At 37.7% G+C, this 20,503-nt stretch overlaps 1 protein-coding gene across 2 annotated transcripts; it reads left to right on the forward strand.

The window, feature by feature from the left end:
* The first annotated feature begins 958 nt into the window (after nt 1-958).
* Nucleotides 959-19,243, forward strand: TBX22 (T-box transcription factor 22). Of its 2 annotated transcripts, none has more exons than XM_063431825.1 (8): nt 959-1,240; nt 3,595-3,751; nt 5,950-6,051; nt 7,629-7,803; nt 10,253-10,417; nt 15,374-15,438; nt 16,768-16,853; nt 18,265-19,243. In XM_063431825.1, the coding sequence occupies exons 1-8, from the start codon at nt 1,075-1,077 to the stop codon at nt 18,858-18,860; spliced, it is 1,512 nt and encodes a 503-aa protein (XP_063287895.1). In that variant the 5' UTR covers nt 959-1,074; the 3' UTR covers nt 18,861-19,243. The 2 variants fall into 2 exon arrangements, with proteins under 2 accessions (XP_063287895.1, XP_063287896.1); XM_063431826.1 differs by having other exon boundaries at nt 18,268-19,243.
* The last annotated feature ends 1,260 nt before the right edge of the window (nt 19,244-20,503 follow it).

Genomic DNA, 20,503 nt, shown 5'->3' on the forward strand with positions numbered 1-20,503 from the left:
TTGCTGTATGTTCGATACAATGTATCAATGTTCTGATAACTAGTTTATTTACTGTAATACTTGCTGTATGTTTGATACAATGTATCAATGTTCTGATAACTGGTTTATTTACTGTAACACTTGCTGTATGTTTGATACAATGTATCAATGTTCTGATAACTGGTTTATTCACTGTAACACTTGCTGTATGTTCGATACAATGTATCAATGTTCTGATAACTAGTTTATTTACTGTAATACTTGCTGTATGTTCGATACAATGTATCAATGTTCTGATAACTGGTTTATTTACTGTAATACTTGCTGTATGTTCGATACAATGTATCAATGTTTTGATAACTGGTTTATTTACTGTAATACTTGCTGTATGTTTGATACAGTGTACAAATCGAGTGATAACTGGTTTAGTACTGTAACACGTGCAGTATATTTTGCACAATGTGTGAATCGTGCGATAAATGTTTTATATTCGAGATAAAGAAACTCCATTTCTTAATATAGATTCTGGGTCCCTGGCAGGTTTTCCTAAAGCCCCCCTTAATATTTATTTCTGGGAGTTATGGAGCATGAATTGGAGGAGGTTTAGTAAATTCTGTTATTTTCACAGATCTCCTTCAACCTGTTTATAAAAAGGGGGAAATAAAAGTTTTTGTCTGTCTGTCTGTCTATCCCAGTCCTCCTTCTGTGTGCTCTCTGTACCCCTGGCATTGCATGCATCCAGCTGTGTGTTGTTGTATACTCTAAACAGCAGTAATTAGCCCTGCCATACCCCTGGACACACACTCAGTGAGTGCAGCTGGCTGTTTGGACCCACTTGGATTTCTGTGCAGCTCCCCCATTGGAGATCCTAGGTCTGACAGTGAGGGCTGGTCTCTTCCCAAATATCCACCCCACCCCACCCCACCCCTCCCCTGCCCTGCCCTGAGCTCAGACACAGCACTGGAGAATTAACAGTGAGGTCCTTCTACAAACCCCAAACTTTGCACCCAGGCAGCCACCCTGCCCTGTGAGATCCCTGCTGGACCTCTCCAACCACTGCTGGACCCTTACCTGGTGCAGAGCTCCTGGTGGTGAATGATGGCTCTGAGCTCCAGGGCTCATGCCTTCTCAGTGGAATCATTGGTGGGGAATTCTCAGAAAAGAAAACTCCAGGACAGCAAAGAAGAGGAAGATAATAAGTCTGGAGACCCTAAAAAAAGAGTGAAGGAGCCCTTGGGGACCCCAAGGAATGATGAGACTGGTTAGTCTTGCTGCTTTGTACCTCTATGAGATATGACAGGGCATTTATAGCTTCTCTGCTAAATTGGATATTATGGCTCAGAGAAGGCTGGAAAATGAGGATTTATGGAGGAGAATACAACACAGCCTTACAAAGATCAAGGGATTTGTGTATGAAATTGCCCCTCAAATCTCACTTGTAAAATTTCTATTTTGACATTTTGGCCAGAGTCCATCTCAGATCACAATAGGAGAGTCATTAGCCATATTCAGCTTGATACATACTCTGCTATACCAGCTGGGATCACTGATGACATCTGAAAACGCTTTGTGGGATGAATTCGCTCTGTTTCCCTAACAAGTCTTTTTTATTAATAATCTCAGCAATTGTGATAGCAAATAGATTGTCCATAAAACGCCGAGGGTCTCATTTAATCGCACAGGTGGTTGTGCTTTGAAAGGATTTAGCTTTCCTTTTGTTTAAATAGATACAAGGTTTCTGGGAATTAAACTTTGTAGCAGGATCTGAAGGTTTTCCGGAAAGCAGAATTAGCAGCCTTTAGCAGTCACTTGGGGGTAGAAGTCAGTCCTCACAATATTTATATGAGAAATACTCTTGCATTTTAATAGAGAGTCTATTTCTACTCATTGGTGGATTGTAATGCATTTTTTACATGTAAATGATATGGAGATATAATATTATTAATGTTATCTATTAGAAATAAACACTATTTACACACATTATTTTATATATGTCTGTGTGTGTGTATATATTGATAATAATCAAATGTCTAATGATGTGTGTTCATACTAATGTGATATATAGTGTGTGCTTATAATATATATAGTGCATTGTGATATATCATATATCTAATAATGTGTGCATTTATTATATAGTGCATTGTGATATATCATATATCTAATAATGTGTGCATTTATTATATAGTATATTGTCATATATCATATATCTAATAATGTGTGCATTTATTATATAGTATATTGTCATATATCATATATCTAATAATGTGTGCATTTATTATATAGTATATTGTGATATATCATATATCTAATAATGTGTTGTTTACATATAGTGCATTGTGATACCTGCAATATCTAACAATTTGCGTAGATAACATATTATGCATATAACATGTAGTACATTGTGATATATAATATATCTAATACATTCTGCATTTAGTACATTTTTACAGTGTGCATTAAACATATAGTGTATTATGATATTATATATATAATGTAATAATAACACGCAGTGTATTATAATATAATATATATAATAATATGCAGTGTATTATAATATAATATAATATATAATGTAATAATAACACGCAGTGTATTATAATATAATATATATAATAATATGCAGTGTATTATAATATAATATAATATATAATGTAATAATAACCTGTAGCGTATTATAATATAATATATATAATGTAATAATAACATGTAGTGTATTATAATATAATGTAATAATAACATGTAGTGTATTATAATACATAGATATAATAATATTACAGTGTACACATAACAGGTAGTGTATTATATATAATATTACAGTGTGTATATACTATGTAGTGTATTGTACTATTTATATAAATTTATATATATATATAATGTACATATAACATGTACTGTATTACAATATATAGTATTATGTACACATAACATGTACTGTATTATAATATTACAGTGTACATAAAACATGTAGTGTAATATTACAGTGTAAATAAACCTTGTAGTGTATTATATATATTATGTACATATAGCATGTAGCGTATTATTATATATAATATCACAGTATTCATATAACATGTAGTGCATTATAATATATAATATCACAGTGTACATAAAACATGTAGTGTATTTATTATATATAATATCACAGTATTCATATAACATGTAGTGCATTATAATATATAATATCACAGTATTCATATAACATGTAGTGCATTATAATATATAATATCACAGTGTACATAAAACATGTAGTGTATTTATTATATATAATATCACAGTATTCATATAACATGTAGTGCATTATAATATATAATATCACAGTGTACATAAAACATGTAGTGTATTATAATATATAATATCACAGTATTCATAAAACATGTAGTGTATTATAATATATAATATCACAGTATTCATATAACATGTAGTGCATTATAATATATAATATCACAGTATTCATATAACATGTAGTGTATTATAATATATAATATCACAGTGTACATAAAACATGTAGTGCATTATAATATATAATATCACAATGTGCTTGTAGTAGGACCACACAGGGCATGTTTCCTGGACCCATTTCGGGTGTCTGATCGCTTCCTCTCGCTGTGTCTCTAGTGGTGAACAGACCCAGATCGGTAGCAGAACCAGACAGGATTTCCCCGGATCCTAGCAGTGTCAGCCCGGACTGTGTGCAGCTCGAACTACAGGGAGCCGAACTCTGGAGGAGATTCCACGAAATCGGTACCGAAATGATCATCACCAAGGCTGGGAGGTACTATATGCACTCCTGCTATATTATAATAGTAATAAAAAAAAACATAAATATTAATAATCACTTAAATAAGGGGGAAATGTCTGCACTCCTGCTCTACAATAATACAAATATTATTTATGAAAAAAATAAATTATAATAATCACTAAAACAGGAAGTTACTGTCTGCACTCCTGCTATATAATAATAATGATAATCAAAAACATAAATTATAATAATCAGTCAAACGGGGATACTGTCTACTATATAATAATAATAATAATAATAATAATCACCTAAACAGGGGGATACTGTCTACTATATAATAATAATAATAATAATAATAATAATAATAATAATAATAATAATTAATAATAACCTAAACAGGGGGATACTGTCTACTATATAATAATAATAATAATAATAACCTAAACAGGGGGATACTGTCTACTATATAATAATAATAATAATAATAATAATAATAATAACCTAAACAGGGGGATACTGTCTACTATATAATAATAATAATCATCATCACCTAAACAGGGGGATGCTGTCTACTATATAATAATAATAATAATAATAATAATAATAATAATAATAATAACCTAAACAGGGGGATACTGTCTACTATATAATAATAATAATAATAATAATAATAATAATAATAACCTAAACAGGGGGATACTGTCTACTATATAATAATAATAATCATCATCACCTAAACAGGGGGATACTGTCTACTATATAATAATAATAATAATAATAATAATAATAATAAATATCTGAATCCTGGAGGTATTTCTTTTATGCAATCATTAACAATTACTATTAACCTTCATTATTATTACTACAAATAATAATCACTACCACAGCAATATATACATACTACATTTATTCATTGTATTTTGCTTATCATTCTTTTTTTTATCTTATTTTATTTTACTGCTCTGCACGGTATATTTGGATGTAATATATAATGTATATAATTCTAGCTCTTATATACGTAAAATATGTTTTATTAATACATAGTAAATACAATCTGTGTGTGTGTGTGTGTGTGTGTGTGTGTATAGTGCTGCGTAATATCTTTTTGCAGTATAATAATACAATTGTGTCTGCGTTTTGAGTGCTCCTGTATGTGTGGCTTTATTTCATTAAAATACCATGGTATTGCGATATACGATTTTTATTTTAGAGGAATTACACAGTTGCCCAATAATCTTTTTTATATATCTTGTTTTTATTTAAATTTTTGTGTTGATTACATCGGTCATTGAAGATATGACCCCCCCCCCCCCAAAAAAAACACAATCAAATACATAGGATACAGAAAAGAAAAACAAGGGGAGGGGAACAGACCATAACATTTTTGCCAATTACGTATATATTTAAAAACAATATCATCACATGCAGTATCATTTATCTCTCTTACGTATATTGCAAACCATTATCTTGTCTTGTCTACAAGTGGGTGGGGGGGGGGGGGGGGATTTCTCTCTTTCCTTTCTCTTTTCCTTTTCATGCCCAATAATCTTTTTATACATTTGATAAAAAAAAACAAAAAAAACCTCCACCACCACCATTTGACGTAATGGGCGGTTATGCAACAAAAAGGCACAAAAGGAAAAATAATCCGTGTGACCTCCACAATGGCCACTACATATATCCTACAGTGTTCCAGAGATCATTCTGTGTACCTTGCCACGTATCACTACACACTCATGCACTGACACTCGTTTACCCATATTGGCCAAATGACTCCAGAATGGGCCATTTGTCCAGTCCCCTGGCTCTGTGTGTCTGTCAGCAAGGCCAGTTTGCTGTGCACCAAAGGGAAGCATTTACTGTGTTATTTTAACCAGAGGGATTCCAAGTGTGTGTTTATTGTGGAATGATGACACGGACGTCTGGGATTAAGCCGTGTGCATAGGCCAAACCAGATGGAAAGGTGGGCTCTGCAGTTAGGATCTCATTGCTAATTTATTCTAAAACATTTTAATAAAGGTGTATTAAAGAGAAAATTATTTATGCTATTTCGGTAGTATCATACTTATTATTATGGATCATTTAATTCTAGGTAGGTTTGCTTTCTCTGTTTTCAATGTTATAGAAATTCCAAACAATTGCCTAAACCATTTCCTGGTTTGATGACAGGTATCTGTCTAGTAAATGGGGGCTTTATAATGATTCTAATCATGTGTGTTTTGTGATCCCAGGAGAATGTTCCCCTCTGTCCGAGTGAAAGTGAAAGGCCTGGATTCCTCCAAACAATATTACATTGCCATGGATATCGTCCCAGTGGATTCAAAAAGATACAGGTATTTATTGCTTGATCTTAATTAGGTTACTATTACCGAGAGCATTTATTCTCCAACAAAATTTTACAATTCTCTGTGTAAAAAAATAAGATAAATTAAAAATACTGATCTAGTTTTAAATCTCCCTCCCCCTATTTATTCATTTTTAATTTAATAGCTGGGATTACTGCAATAGATGAAATGGAGAGTTATAACTAATCTAAAGTTTTTGAAATATTTAAAATGATTCAATATTCAAACTGTTGGGCGCAGCAATACATAGACATGTGTATACATATAAATGGAAATTGTTTTAGAAAATTCAGATTACAAAATTTAGCTTAAAACGAGTGATTTGGACAATGCATCCAGCTCAACAGTAGTCACAGTTTGGACATTTAAGCCTGAATTTTGCAATTGCATTTTTAAATCACTACAGTTAGGTAAATAAACTCCAAGAAAATGTTATTTTTTTAATTTTTTTATTTGAGCTAAATAGCACCATGTATAAGATTCACCAACTCCACCAAGTTAATTTTCCATCTAGACTATTTTGGCTGCAAGGGTAATGCAGACTCACTTTATTATAGACAATAGTTATTGTACAGTTTTTTTTTTTATTACAAATTCTAGAAATGATCTATAGAAGCATCATTACAAAAAAGTAGGGTAACTTTCTAAAAGTGATGCAGTCCCCATGGAAACTGACAGAATGTTCCAGCTCATTGCTCCACTTTTATAAATTGTCTCCACTTTTCTCTTAGCAAAACCTTTATTGTTTTGCTAAGACCTGTTTACATCTTTGTCTTAGGACAGAATGGTTTTCAGGTATTGCAAATACATAGGTACACATTCCATCCATCCATCCACCCACCCATCCATCCATCCACTCATCCATCCATCCATCCACCCCTTCATCGATCCATCCATCCATCCACCCATCTATCCATCCAACCAACCACCCACTCATCATCCATCCAGCCTCAACCCACATGTCCATCCATCATCCACCCACCCATCATCCATTTAGCCTCCACCCAAACGTTCATCCACCCATCGATCCATCCATCCATCCATCCACCCATCTATCCATCCAACCAACCACCCACTCATCATCCATCCAGCCTCAACCCACATGTCCATCCATCATCCACCCACCCATCATCCATTTAGCCTCCACCCAAACGTTCATCCACCCATCCATCCATCCATCCATCCACCCATCTATCCATCCAACCAACCACCCACTCATCATCCATCCAGCCTCAACCCACATGTCCATCCATCATCCACCCACTCATCATCCATTTAGCCTCCACCCAAACGTTCATCCACCCATCCATCCATCCATCCATCTACCCAACCAACCACCCACTAATGATCCATCCAGCCTCAACCCACATGTCCATCCATCATCCACCCACCCATCACCCGTTCAGCCTCCACCCAAACGTTCATCCATCATCCATCTATCCAGCATCCATCCATCCATCCACCCACCCACTCATCATCCATCCATCCTGTAATGCTATGTACTGTGATATAATGCAATATATAATGTGTTCTGGTATACTGATACTGTCTATGCCGGGGTCTAGGTATGTCTATCACAGCTCTCAGTGGATGGTTGCTGGGAATACGGACCATTCCTGTATCAGTCCAAGGCTTTACATTCACCCAGACTCACCCTGTTCTGGAGAGACCTGGATGAGACAAATCATCAGCTTCGACAGAGTTAAACTGACAAACAATGAGATGGACGACAAAGGACATGTAGGTGTGCATTTTATACAAATCTATCCATATGAGATTTATTTTATACAAAACCTGTCCAACTTTGGCCCCCCAACTCCCCAAACTGTACAGACCTAAATACTGGTTGATAAAAGCAGGTTTTGTCATCAGGCAGCCTGACACAAAAGACTGTAGTGTCCATTTTTATTGACCAGACCCAAAGAGCTGGATTAGCAGGAGACAGCGGACTAGAGTCTTCTTTCGAGGGGTGTCTCCCCTGACTACAAACATGCATTTTTATTTATTAAGCGCCTGCAGGTACCTGAGATGTAATCTAGCCCAGCAGACACACGCTATTGCGGCCATACTAAGCAGCTTGGGGTTAGGAGGAAGACCGATTTGAAAAGTTCTCCTCTCTGTTGTTGTTTGAGCTCTCTGTGGTGGAAATGTGACAATGTGATGTAGTCTGAAAAGTGGTGAAAGTTCTAAATATGGGGCAATCTCCATGGCAACAAATGGAATCAGGACGACATTCTGTTTGCAATTGCTAATTTCACATATCTGCTTAATAGCTTGAAACCTCTAGTATACCATTTATTAAAAACATACAATGTGACGGCAGATAAGAACCCTTTGGTCCATCTAGTCTGCATCATCAGTCCCCTTATCTTATATGTAGGATATCTGTCTGTCTGTCTGTCTGTCTGTCTGTCTGTCTGTCCATCTATCTCTGTATCTCGATCTGTGTGTCTTTCTATCCATCTATCTCTCTATCTCTCTATCTCGATCTGTGTGTCTTTCTATCACTGTGTTGTCTCTTCAAGTTTATTACGGGAGTTTGTTAGAGACCTTTTTTAAATCGGAGAATTTTTCCAGATAAAATATTTTGGCCAAGGATGTGTATTCAGTTTGAATTCCTGACAATTCTCACTGTAGTGAACAACCCCGTGTAAAGGGTTAATACGATCCTCAATTCATTTTCCTTTTATTGTATTTAATTATGTATAGGCAGTAATTGCTTATAAAACAGAAAGTCCTGGTGCAATTAAAAACCCACTTTTTTAATATATGCCCAGCTGAATGGTTGAGTTTTTATTTTTTGCGAAGGGCTTACTTATTCATTAAAGACGGGAATTTACTCAGAAATTGAGAATCAAAGGCTCGATAGCTCTGAGGGATACAGAGGTGTTGGGGAATCCAGTTATTATGGACTAGAAGTTGTACTCCAAATAATTAAAAAAAGGAGTACTGGGAATTATCTTTTTTATTTTTATTGGTGTCTATTTCTACAATGGGCAAAGACATACGGAATGAAAGCACAGTAAAGGCATTACAAATTCTAGCACTAGACTTTCCAACTCTATAGTTTCAGATTTGGAATATCTTTGCATATATCAACCAATTAAAATAAAGCGTTATGCCCTATACCAGATCTCCAGCTGGTTGGACATAAGTGAATGTACTTTCTGTATTTTATACACACACATGCCTTTCAACCATCCTAAATTCAGCGGGACAGTCCCAATTTGTGGGTCCTTCTTCCGTCCCTCCTTAATTGCCTTGTGTCTTGTTTTTTTCCTGGAATTTTCTTCAAATCACTCTTCTGCAGATTTCATTGCGGCTAAGATAGTCTGCACATATATTATAAAGATGGCCACCAATTCCTTGTTTCTGTGTCCAAAGTCAGGAGAAATAATGTGCCCTCAAGCAACAGTCTTTGATTGCGTCTTTGAGGCCATATGTGCAAGGTTCTAGGCAACACTGGACGAGCGTATTAGAAGTAACGGCAACCAAGAGAATCTGGCTCCAGTGCCTGGTGCATTTAAAACTCCCCAGGACTTGCCTAGACCGCTGGTCAGCTGGAAAAGGTCTTCTGAACCTTGTCTGAGGCTTCATAGTCCACATTGTGAAAGTACCATTACCAATCTGGAGGGCTCATTTAACATCACCTGAAACCTCCCTTAGAGAGCAACCTCAGCTACCTACTGAGGATTTGAATACTACTAGGCCTCGAGATTGAGGCCCCGACCAGTATTTCTCTCCAGGCGAGTTGGATTACAGGATTCCTGCCTAAGTCGTTTTATCTACCTAGTTGCTAATTTGTCTACTTTCCATACTATACAGACCTACTAAATTGATGATTTGACTGCTCCAGTAGCTATATATATATATTCGTATGTTTAAGCTATTTCTGTTCATCGTCATTTATTCTTGTAAATCTATAAAGTCTCTGTCGGTGCAAGTTAAGAAGAGCATCAATCGAATATTTGTTTATTTGACAGTTTCTTTAATGAAAACTAGGCTTTATCCATCTTTATAAGCTAGTTTTTGCTGTTTGTTACCTCTGACGTGTTGATTAGATTTATACTACTTTCATTGGAATTAACTATTCTTTATGGCTCAATTTAAAATTGAAATTACAAAACAAACAATAACATACAGGAATTAAATAATGAATAACATACAAATTATCATTTTTTTGTAACAGATTATCTTGCAGTCAATGCACAAATACAAGCCACGTGTTCACGTCATTGTCCAGAATTCCAGATTCGATTTGTCTCAGATTCAGTCCCTGCCAGAAGAAGGTGTTAAAACATTTTCATTCAAAGAAACGGAATTCACTACAGTGACAGCGTACCAGAACCAGCAAGTGAGTCAAACAGTCCAACAGTATCACTGTGTCATATCATTATCTAACACTGTCGTTTTAACAGCACTAGGAGAATCTGTGTGCGTCTCTCTGCATTACTGCAAACCATAGAATGTCGGGGTCACTTAGAAATGCCCCTGGTATATGTTCAAGCAGACATTGATAGGGCTAGTCACTAAAGAGAGAATTCAAAGTAAATTTCAAATTCAAGGTAAAACTAGCCGAACTGGAAAAATTCTCTAAGTCAGCTATGTTTCCATTTCCGTTACTTTGACTTTAAATTTGATTCACTGTGATTGAATCACCATGTTGGACTTTATTAAAAAAGCACAGAGAGTTTTGCAACATATTCAAACATTATACAGGTAAAATATTAACATTATATTGAAATCTGCGCAATGACGACTCCATTCTCACACTGCACCAGAATGAACTATTAACCAAGTGGGAACTGTTCGTTGCTAGCCGTCCGTCATCCTCTACCTGTTGTGCGGTATATTGGGGGTTAGCTTTACGAGCAGCCCCCCTGTGGCTCCTTTAACATGGTTGCTGTGTTTTGGATGGAGTAATGGTGATCACTTAGCAGTTTAGGTGTAAACATGGCCACCTCTATGCCAGGGGAAAACTGACATGGGCTCCCAACCTTCATCATTGTGTTTTGAAGGTGGTGAAGAGTGGTGTTAATAATACATATAGGGAGCTCCACTACATTGTGTGCCATGTAATGCATGACTCCCAAGTGTCCCTATTTAGGAGGGACAGTCTCTATTTTGTGTAAAAGTCCCTCTGTCCCTCTTTTCTATCCTAAGGTCCCTCTTTCTAGGAGTTCCATGTTGTTGGTGTGTCTGAGTGTATAACAGAGCTCGACTGCAATAATACTCCCAGTAATGTGTCTGAGTGTATAACAGAGCTCCACAGTAATGTATATTTAAACTACAATAAATGTGAGTGGAAATCAGTCTGTGTAAATAGGATACATTGTTACTGATCTAAAGTATATAAATTGTTATTAGTAATTCACCTATTCCTAATTCACGCATTTAGGAACACCGGGGAACAGCCCCCAGGCAGCACAGTGTAAGTGCATTATTAAACGCAATCGTGCAGTGCAGTGAGCACTAGAACCATGCAGGGAGCGCTGCAGAAGCTGACCCACTGATGTCTGGAGCAGGCCATGCGTGCTGACTTGTGGGCCGTCCCACCAATTAAGGGTGCTGCTAGTGGCCACCCACCAATTAAGGGTGCTGCTAGTGTCCACCAATTAAGCAGGCACTAGCTTCCCGGTGGGCAGGCACTAGCACCAACCTTAATTGGTGGGCGGGAACTAGCAGCACTCCTAATTGGTGGGTGGGCACTAGCAGCACTCTTAATTGGTGGGCGGGAACTAGCACCACCCTGAATTGGTGGGCAGGCACTAGCACCACCCTTAATTGGTGTGTGGGAACTAGCAGCACTCCTAATTGGTGGTTGGGCACTAGCAGCACTATATTTTGGTGGGCGGGAACTAGCACCACCCTTAATTGGTGGGCAGGCACTAGCACCACCCTTAATTGGTGGGCGGGAACTAGCAGCACTCTTAATTGGTGGGCAGGCACTAGCACCACCCTTAATTGTTGGGCGGGAAGTAGCAGCACTCCTAATTGGTGGGTGGGCACTAGCAGAACTCTTAATTGGTGGACACTAGCAGCACCCTTAATTGGTGGACACTAGCAGCATCCTTAATTGGTGGGCGGGCACTAGCACCACCGTTAATTGGTGGGCGTGAACTAGCAACACTCATAATTGGTGGGTGGGCACTAGCAGCACTCTTAATTGGTGGGCGGGAACTAGCACCACCCTTAATTGGTGGGCGGGAACTAGCAGCACTCCTAGTTGGTGGGCAGGCACTAGCACCACCCTTAATTGGTGGGCGGGAACTTTCAGCACTCTTAATTGGTGGGCAGGCACTAGCACCACCCTTAATTGGTGGGCGGGAACTAGCAGCACTCTTAATTGGTGGGCAGGCACTAGCACCACCCTTAATTGGTGGGTGGGCACTAGCAGCACTCTTAATTGGTGGACACTAGCAGCACCCTTAATTGGTGGGTGGGAACTAGCACCACCCTTAATTGGTGGGCGGGAACTTGCAGCACTCCTAATTGGTGGGTGGGCACTAGCAGCACTCTTAATTGGTGGGTGGGCACTAGCAGCACTCTTAATTGGTGGGCGGGAACTAGCACCACCCTTAATTGGTGGGCAGGCACTAGCACCACATTTAATTGGTGGGCGGGAACTAGCAGCACTCTTACTTGGTGGGCAGGCACTAGCACCACCTTTAATTGTTGGGCGGGAAGTAGCAGCACTCCTAATTGGTGGGTGGGCACTAGCAGCACTCTTAATTGGTGGACACTAGCAGCACCCTTAATTGGTGGACACTAGCAGCATCCTTAATTGGTGGGCGGGCACTAGCACCACCGTTAATTGGTGGGCGTGAACTAGCAACACTCATAATTGGTGGGTGGGCACTAGCAGCACTCTTAATTGGTGGGCGGGAACTAGCACCACCCTTAATTGGTGGGCGGGAACTAGCAGCACTCCTAGTTGGTGGGCAGGCACTAGCACCACCCTTAATTGGTGGGCGGGAACTTTCAGCACTCTTAATTGGTGGGCAGGCACTAGCACCACCCTTAATTGGTGGGCGGGAAGTAGCAGCACTCCTAATTGGTGGGTGGGCACTAGCAGCACTCTTAATTGGTGGACACTAGCAGCATCCTTAATTGGTGGACACTAGCAGCACCCTTAATTGCTGGGCGGGAACTAGCACCACCCTTAATTGGTGAGCGGGAACTAGCAGCACTCCTAATTGGTGGGTGGGAACTAGCAGCACTCTTAATTGGTGGGCGGGAACTAGCACCACCCTTAATTGGTGGGCGGGAACTAGCAGCACTCTTAATTGGTGGGTGGGCACTAGCACCACCCTTAATTGGTGGGCGGGAACTAGCAGCACTCTTAATTGGTGGGCAGGCACTAGCACCACCCTTAATTGGTGGGTGGGCACTAGCAGCACTCTTAATTGGTGGACACTAGCAGCACCCTTAATTGGTGGGTGGGAACTAGCACCACCCTTAATTGGTGGGCGGGAACTAGCAGCACTCCTAATTGGTGGGTGGGCACTAGCAGCACTCTTAATTGGTGGGCGGGAACTAGCACCACCCTTAATTGGTGGGCAGGCACTAGCACCACATTTAATTGGTGGGCGGGAACTAGCAGCACTCTTACTTGGTGGGCAGGCACTAGCACCACCCTTAATTGGTGGGCGGGAAGTAGCAGCACTCCTAATTGGTGGATGGGCACTAGCAGCACTCCTAATTGGTGGGCGGGCACTAGCAGCACTCTTAATTGGTGGACACTATCAGCACTCTTAATTGGTGGATGCTAGCAGCACCCTTAATTGGTGGGCGGGAAGTAGCACCACCCTTAATTGGTGGGCGGGAACTAGCAGCACTCCTAATTGGTAGGTGGGCACTAGCAGCACTCTTAATTGGTGGGCGGGAACTAGCAGCACCCTTAATTGGTGGGCGGGCACTAGCAGCACTCTTAATTGGTGGGTGGGCGGGCAGTAGCAGCACTCTTAATTGGTGGGCGAGCACTAGCAGCACCCATAATTGGTGGGCGGGCACTCGTAGAACCCTTAATTGGTGGGGGTGCACTAGCAGCACCCTTAATTGGTGCATGGGCACTCGTAGAACCCTTAATTGGTGGGCGGGCACTAGCACACCCTTAATTGGTGGGCGGGCACTAGCAGCACCCTTAATTGGTGGACGGGCACTAGCAGCACCCTTAATTGGTGGGTGGGCACTAGCAGCACCCTTAATTGGTGGACGGGCAATAGCAGAAACCTTACTTGGTGGGCGGGCTCTAGCAGCACCCTTAATTGGTGGGCGGGCTCTAGCAGCAACCTTAAACTTAGTTTTAAAAAATTGTACTTTGCTCATACAGCAGATATAAAATAGAAATCGTTTAATAATCTAATACAAAAAAAACCTTGTTTTCTTTGAAAATGTATATGTATCTAAAATGATCTAGATACACTGTATTGCAGTACACATTTAAAGGTAAGTTTTAGAAATGTAAGGAAAAGGTCCCTTTAGGACTAATCTGATTAATGATTGAAGGTTTGCATCATCTTAAAATTTCAGTAAATTAAGTATAAATGAAGAGAATACATTTGTACAGCTTTTTTTTTTTAACAGTGGTGATAAATATATATTCCTTATCTAAATCCTTATATATTTTATACAGTGTAAAAAATATATCCAAATTTATCCTACTTACTTTACATTAGCATGTAAATAAAAAATGACAATTATTATATGTGGTATGTAATAAATATTAATTGTTCATTTATTGCAACATATACATTAATATACCACTTCTATAGACTGACACATATAACAAGTAGAAATAAAATAATTAATTACCACCCTGATGTAACAGTATTCATTGTTAATAGTACCACAACAAGCTTTGCTAAATATAACAAATATATTGTTCACGTAGGAAAAAAAAAACAAGTGTAATAAGTGCTAAGAGTGGTTTGTCTTGGAACCCTGGTGAAACCATTGTTAACCTTGAGAAATTCTGGATTAGAGTACATTATGTTAATAAAATATTAATCAATTCATTGTTTTAAATATAATCAGGCATTCATTAATATTAAGATATATATATTAATTTATGGTAACCTTGGCTTAATAATCACATAGTAAATATTTTAATTTATACATGTAATGTAATAGTGCTCGTGCCTTCTTTGTCGTTAATGTATACTAGACTCTATGATTGTATCTTTTTTTGAATTTTGTTTTTACTGCACACATTTTATTGAACATTGTTAATAAATCAATCAACAAAGCTTGAGAAAAACATGTACTGTGTTTTGTATAATTTCTTTTTGCTTTTGTTTAATGTTTTTAGATTACCAAACTCAAGATTGACAGAAACCCTTTTGCAAAGGGATTTCGGGATCCTGGGAGAAACAGGTAAATAAAAGGACGTGAAAACTACACTTTATTGGGGGATGGGAGGCAAACTCAGAGCAGTTAGAAAAAGATTCCGAATATTAACCAATTGTAAAACAAATTCACAATATTTTTTCTTTAATTTAATGTTTTATTTAAATCTAAAACTGAAAAAAAATAGAGTCCATAAACTTGTAATACTTTGAAAACAGTGGATCCACTAGGGAAATCCCATTCACATTTTTAATTTTATTACTTAGCTTTTTCACAACGTAGTGCTAAGCTGATTTTGAGTTTTTATTTACTGTTTACATTTATACTTTGTTATTTTTTAAGTTATTTTTCTAAAATTATATATTGTCTATTTCAGCTGGTCCAGCTAATCTTTAATATATTATTATATTTAGGTGTCATGATGTGTCAGAAAGAGAATCATTTGCACTGTTTCTCTATGACAATAAATAAATAAAAACCATCACATTCCATTTCCTGTTAAAAACCGATAAAATACAGATTTATAAAATGGCTATACTTTCTAAAAACACCTATTGTATGTGAGAAAATTTGCATTTGTGCTTTTATGCTAACACGTCATACCCTGAATCAAAGATTGCAAGATGAAGGACGTGCTGTCTGAAGCCTTCCATTTCCAAAATATTTTTTTTATAAACAATGAACGAATAAGTAAAAAATAAAAGTGTATACATTTACATATTTTTAATTTTTAAATTTGTCTGCAAAGCACTCTATACACAAAACCGCGGTGTGAAGATATGTTTATATGCTAGCTATGCATCTCGCTCTTCAAATAAATGTTATGCGAATACTTTTTCAATCGAAAAGCGTTCGGCAGTAAACGGGTAAAAAAAAAAATCAGACATCATTTCTATAATTGCATTCTGTGTTGTTGTGTCTGGAAAATAAATATAAACCGCTCACAAAAAAACTCTTAGTCTGTAAAACATTTCTTACGATATGTAATAATTGGCCCCCTTACATAATGACCTGATCCCACCCTAAGCAAAGCGGAAGAACAGTTTGTGCACTTAAAGGGTTAAACGTGGGCAAGTAGTTTCATTTTCTGAATGTAGTTCTAAATAGGTCGAACGATTCAGTATTCATTTGCTATTTGATTAATATATAACTGCCAGTGCTTTAAAAGTGATTGTTAAATTATTTTTAAAATTTTAAATACATTTTTTAATAAAAAAATTCCATTCAAATAAAACCACCTTATTTTTTTACATTCATTTTTTATGTATAAGTTGATGACTCCCTGTGTTTCTCAATCACTTATTCTCCCTCAAATGTTGCAAAGCTGACCATCGTTACATCCGTTTTATCTTTCAGAGGTGTGCTGGATGGCCTTCTGGAGACCTACCCGTGGAGACCATCTCTTCCTCTAGATTTTAAGACCTTTGGGGCAGAAACACATGGTAAGTGAACTGGCGGCTGGAATACTAGCATCGTGGGATTAAAAGGAACATCGCGCAGCCATTAATCAACCTGTTTACGATGGCGTATTAGGATAGAGAAGGTACAGGTGCTACACGCTCACTGCGTTTGGCTTTACAGATGTCAAACACAAGATATAAAGCAGGTTCGATCTACGACTAGTGTTAAGGGACTTAAACGATACACACAAGTTAAACTGTATAATAAATCAAATCCATACTCAGAAATGTTCTGTTATTCGACGTGGCTATTTAAGATATGGATATGAAAAAAATATACGTGTTCTGGAGGATTATCTTTTTTTTACATGACATTGTTGCTCGGATAATAGATATAGAAATCTGGCAAACATGTCTGTCTGTGATCAAACTATATATTATACTGACTTAAGGCGCGAGTGCATGGGGCCCCTTCCTGTAGGTGACAGCACAAAACGTGTTAGAATACTATCGCCGGCTTCAGGCAGCTAGCCAGTAAAATTGAAGGCACTTTCAGTTTTACACCTGTAGTCCTAATGGCATTTCTGTCAAAGGTGTTTATAACATGCTGTATAGTACGTATTTATAGCATAACGTGTGTTTTATATCTTCGTATTAAATGAGGAAAGGGCTCTTGCTGCAGGCTAGCTAGTAACGAGCATGATAAAGATATGTTTCACGAACCTCTGGTTTATGGTGTTAGCTGTGGGTAGATATAAAAATTTTAAAAGAACGCTGCACAGTGAGCGTCATAGAAACCGCAGCCGAACATCAGGAAGCTTACTCGTTTCCTAAGATTTGAAGGGTCATTGTCATTAAGCAGGACACCATAGACTTGCTGCATGAGTAAGACCGTTTATGGTTTACTGCGATGGGAATCATTTAATTGTTGTACTCAGTGCTGTACTGATCCACGGTATAGCAGGATAACCTGCGACGCAGATTTAACCCTAACTTTCAGTCCCAATAATTTGTAATACCCTAAGCTCCATAACCCTAGTTGCCCCTAATGCTACAAATCTCTCTAACTTACCTCCAAATGTATTTATTTATTTATAAAATATTTTACCAGGAAGGATACATTGAGATTTCTCTTGTTTTACAAGTATATTAAATATAACGTTACCCTAGAAGTATTATTGATGATATTAAAGGAGAGAATACCGCTGTACTCTTATAGATCCTTACCATTAAAACATAATGTTCCAATGCCAACATTTAAACCTCACTGTGAATTTAATGCATATTTTGGCACTTTATTTTTAAAATTTATATTTTATTGAGAATTTTGCATCAAAGAATACAACTAATACAGAGTATGTATTTTGGCATTTTAGATAGATTAGATAGAGAGACAGACAGACAGACAATGATTTATAAGTGATTATAATTCCTATTTCTCATCTGTTCCCAGTAGGAAGCACGGGCTCTTCCCCTATCACATCCAGTGGTGGAACGCCATCGCCTCTCCTATCTCCATCCTGCTCCCCTACTTCATTTCACTTACCATCCAGCAACCTCGGAATACAATGCCCCGAGAACTATCTGCACAATCTCAACATGCCGCTCTGTTACAAAATCTGCCCCACCAACATTCTCAGACCAAGGTCCTTTCTGCTTTCAAACCATGAAAAACCTGTTGGACCGGGCGGTCATATTCTTTCTCCTCTCATGGTCGACGTTCCTCTGCTTTCTTCATTTGGTATCTCGAAGTCCAACAAACTGGAAACTTATAAGGGTCATTGCACGCAATCCCCGTCGTCCTCCAATCCAATGTTATTTGGATTACCGTCGTCTGGAAACATTTTCCCATCAAATGCTATATCTCGGGAATCCCTGAACTGTGGTTTACATCCTCCCTACGGCTTTTATGGCTACAATCTTTCGGTGCCATCTCACTTCATGACTGCAGCGAGCCATTTAAAAATGGCGGACAGTTTTCCATGTTCTTTAAGGGACGTCAGATGCAATAATCCACATTGGCAATCTACAGTAAATCACTGCCTGTAATGGAAGGTTATTATAGACTGTTATAACATGTAAACAATTATTTAAAAGTAAAATTCCGACCATTTGAGTTGACTAATATTGGGTTAATAAATCCTGTTGTATGAATTTACAAGAGATGTAAAAAAAAAAATGTTAAAAGTATTTTTTTTTATATATGACGGGTTACAGGGCAAGCAATAAATACTCATTAAGGTTAATCCTTGATATTAGTAATTTTGCATTAAATATTGTGCATGATTATTAGTAAAAGCAATGCTTTTATAAATGGCATCATTGAATGAGTCGTTGTAAAGTTATAATTATTTCTGTATATTTCCCCCCTCCCTACCTTGGATCTAATCATATGTAATAATATTAAATAAAATAAGAGATTATATACATTATTTATGGCTACCTGGATATGTTGGGAGATATTTACTAAACAGTAGACATTGAAGGAGCTTTCTCTCCAGGGATAATGTCCCAGTCATTGATCTATTGAGAAATATGACCTGTTATATCTGGGATAATCACTGCCGATAGAAACATAGAATGTGACGGCAGATAAGAACCATTCAGCCCATCTAGTCTGCCCAATTTTCTAAATACTTTCATTAGTCCCTGGCATTATCTTATAGTTAGGATAGCCTTATGCCTATCCCACACATGCTCAAACTCCTTTACTGTGTTAACCTCTACCACTTCAGCTGGAAGGCTATTCCATGCATCCACTACCCTCTCAGTAAAGTAATACTTCCTGATATTATTTTTAAACCTTTGTCCCTCTAATTTAAGACTATGTCCTCTTGTTGTGGTAGTTTTTCTTCGTTTAAATATAGTCTCCTCCTTTACTGTGTTGATTCCCTTTATGTATTTAAATGTTTCTATCATATCCCCCCTGTCTCGTCTTTCCTCCAAGCTATACCTGTGAAGATCCTTTAACCTTTCCTGGTAAGTTTTATCCTGCAATCCATGAACCAGTTTAGTAGCCCTTCTTTGAACTCTCTCTAAGGTATCAATATCCTTCTGAAGATACGGTCTCCAGTACTGCGTACAATACTCCAAGTGAGGTCTCACCAGTGTTCTGTACAATGGCATGAGCACTTCCCTTTTTCTACTGCTAATACCTCTCCCTATACAACCAAGCATTCAGTGAGCATTTCCTGCTGCTCTGTTACATTGTCTGCCTACCTTTAAGTGACCCAGATGTACTAGGCCAAGCATGTAGGCCATTAAAGGGGCCACATGCATACAAATGACAATAAAAATGCAATAAAGATATAAATTAGCGGTAACACTGTCAGCGTGCTGCATTAATTAGTAAATATGTACTGCTTTATCAGAGGGGCCTTTCTGATTGTTGTTGTAGAGTTCTATCAGATGCCAATTTCTCCATTTTAAATTCTGATGCTTGGCAAATTGTTTTCTTGCAAAGTTTGAAATAAAAAAGTAAAAACCATTGTGCTAAGTGGATAGCGTTTAGTTTACCGACGATTTACACGCAATGTTAATACTGCAGGTATTCATTAATTTATCATCAATTGTTGAAACGATCAACACAATTTTATAAAAAAACAATACAAGAAAAATACAAAACAAAATAATCTAAACTTTAGTAATCTGTATAAGGATAAACAAGAGTTTAGCTTATGTAGAACTGTACA

Source organism: Pelobates fuscus, chromosome 9 (assembly GCF_036172605.1).
Source record: "Pelobates fuscus isolate aPelFus1 chromosome 9, aPelFus1.pri, whole genome shotgun sequence".
NCBI lineage: Eukaryota > Metazoa > Chordata > Amphibia > Anura > Pelobatidae > Pelobates > Pelobates fuscus.

Bases quoted from the DNA above. Each gene is read 5' to 3' on its own strand.
- TBX22 (XM_063431825.1), top strand. From the start codon at position 1,075: ATGATGGCTCTGAGCTCCAGGGCTCATGCCTTCTCAGTGGAATCATTG. The intron at 3,752-5,949 runs GTACTATATGCA...TTGTGATCCCAG, and splicing joins ATCATCACCAAGGCTGGGAG to GAGAATGTTCCCCTCTGTCC. The intron at 7,804-10,252 runs GTAGGTGTGCAT...TTTTTGTAACAG, and splicing joins AGATGGACGACAAAGGACAT to ATTATCTTGCAGTCAATGCA.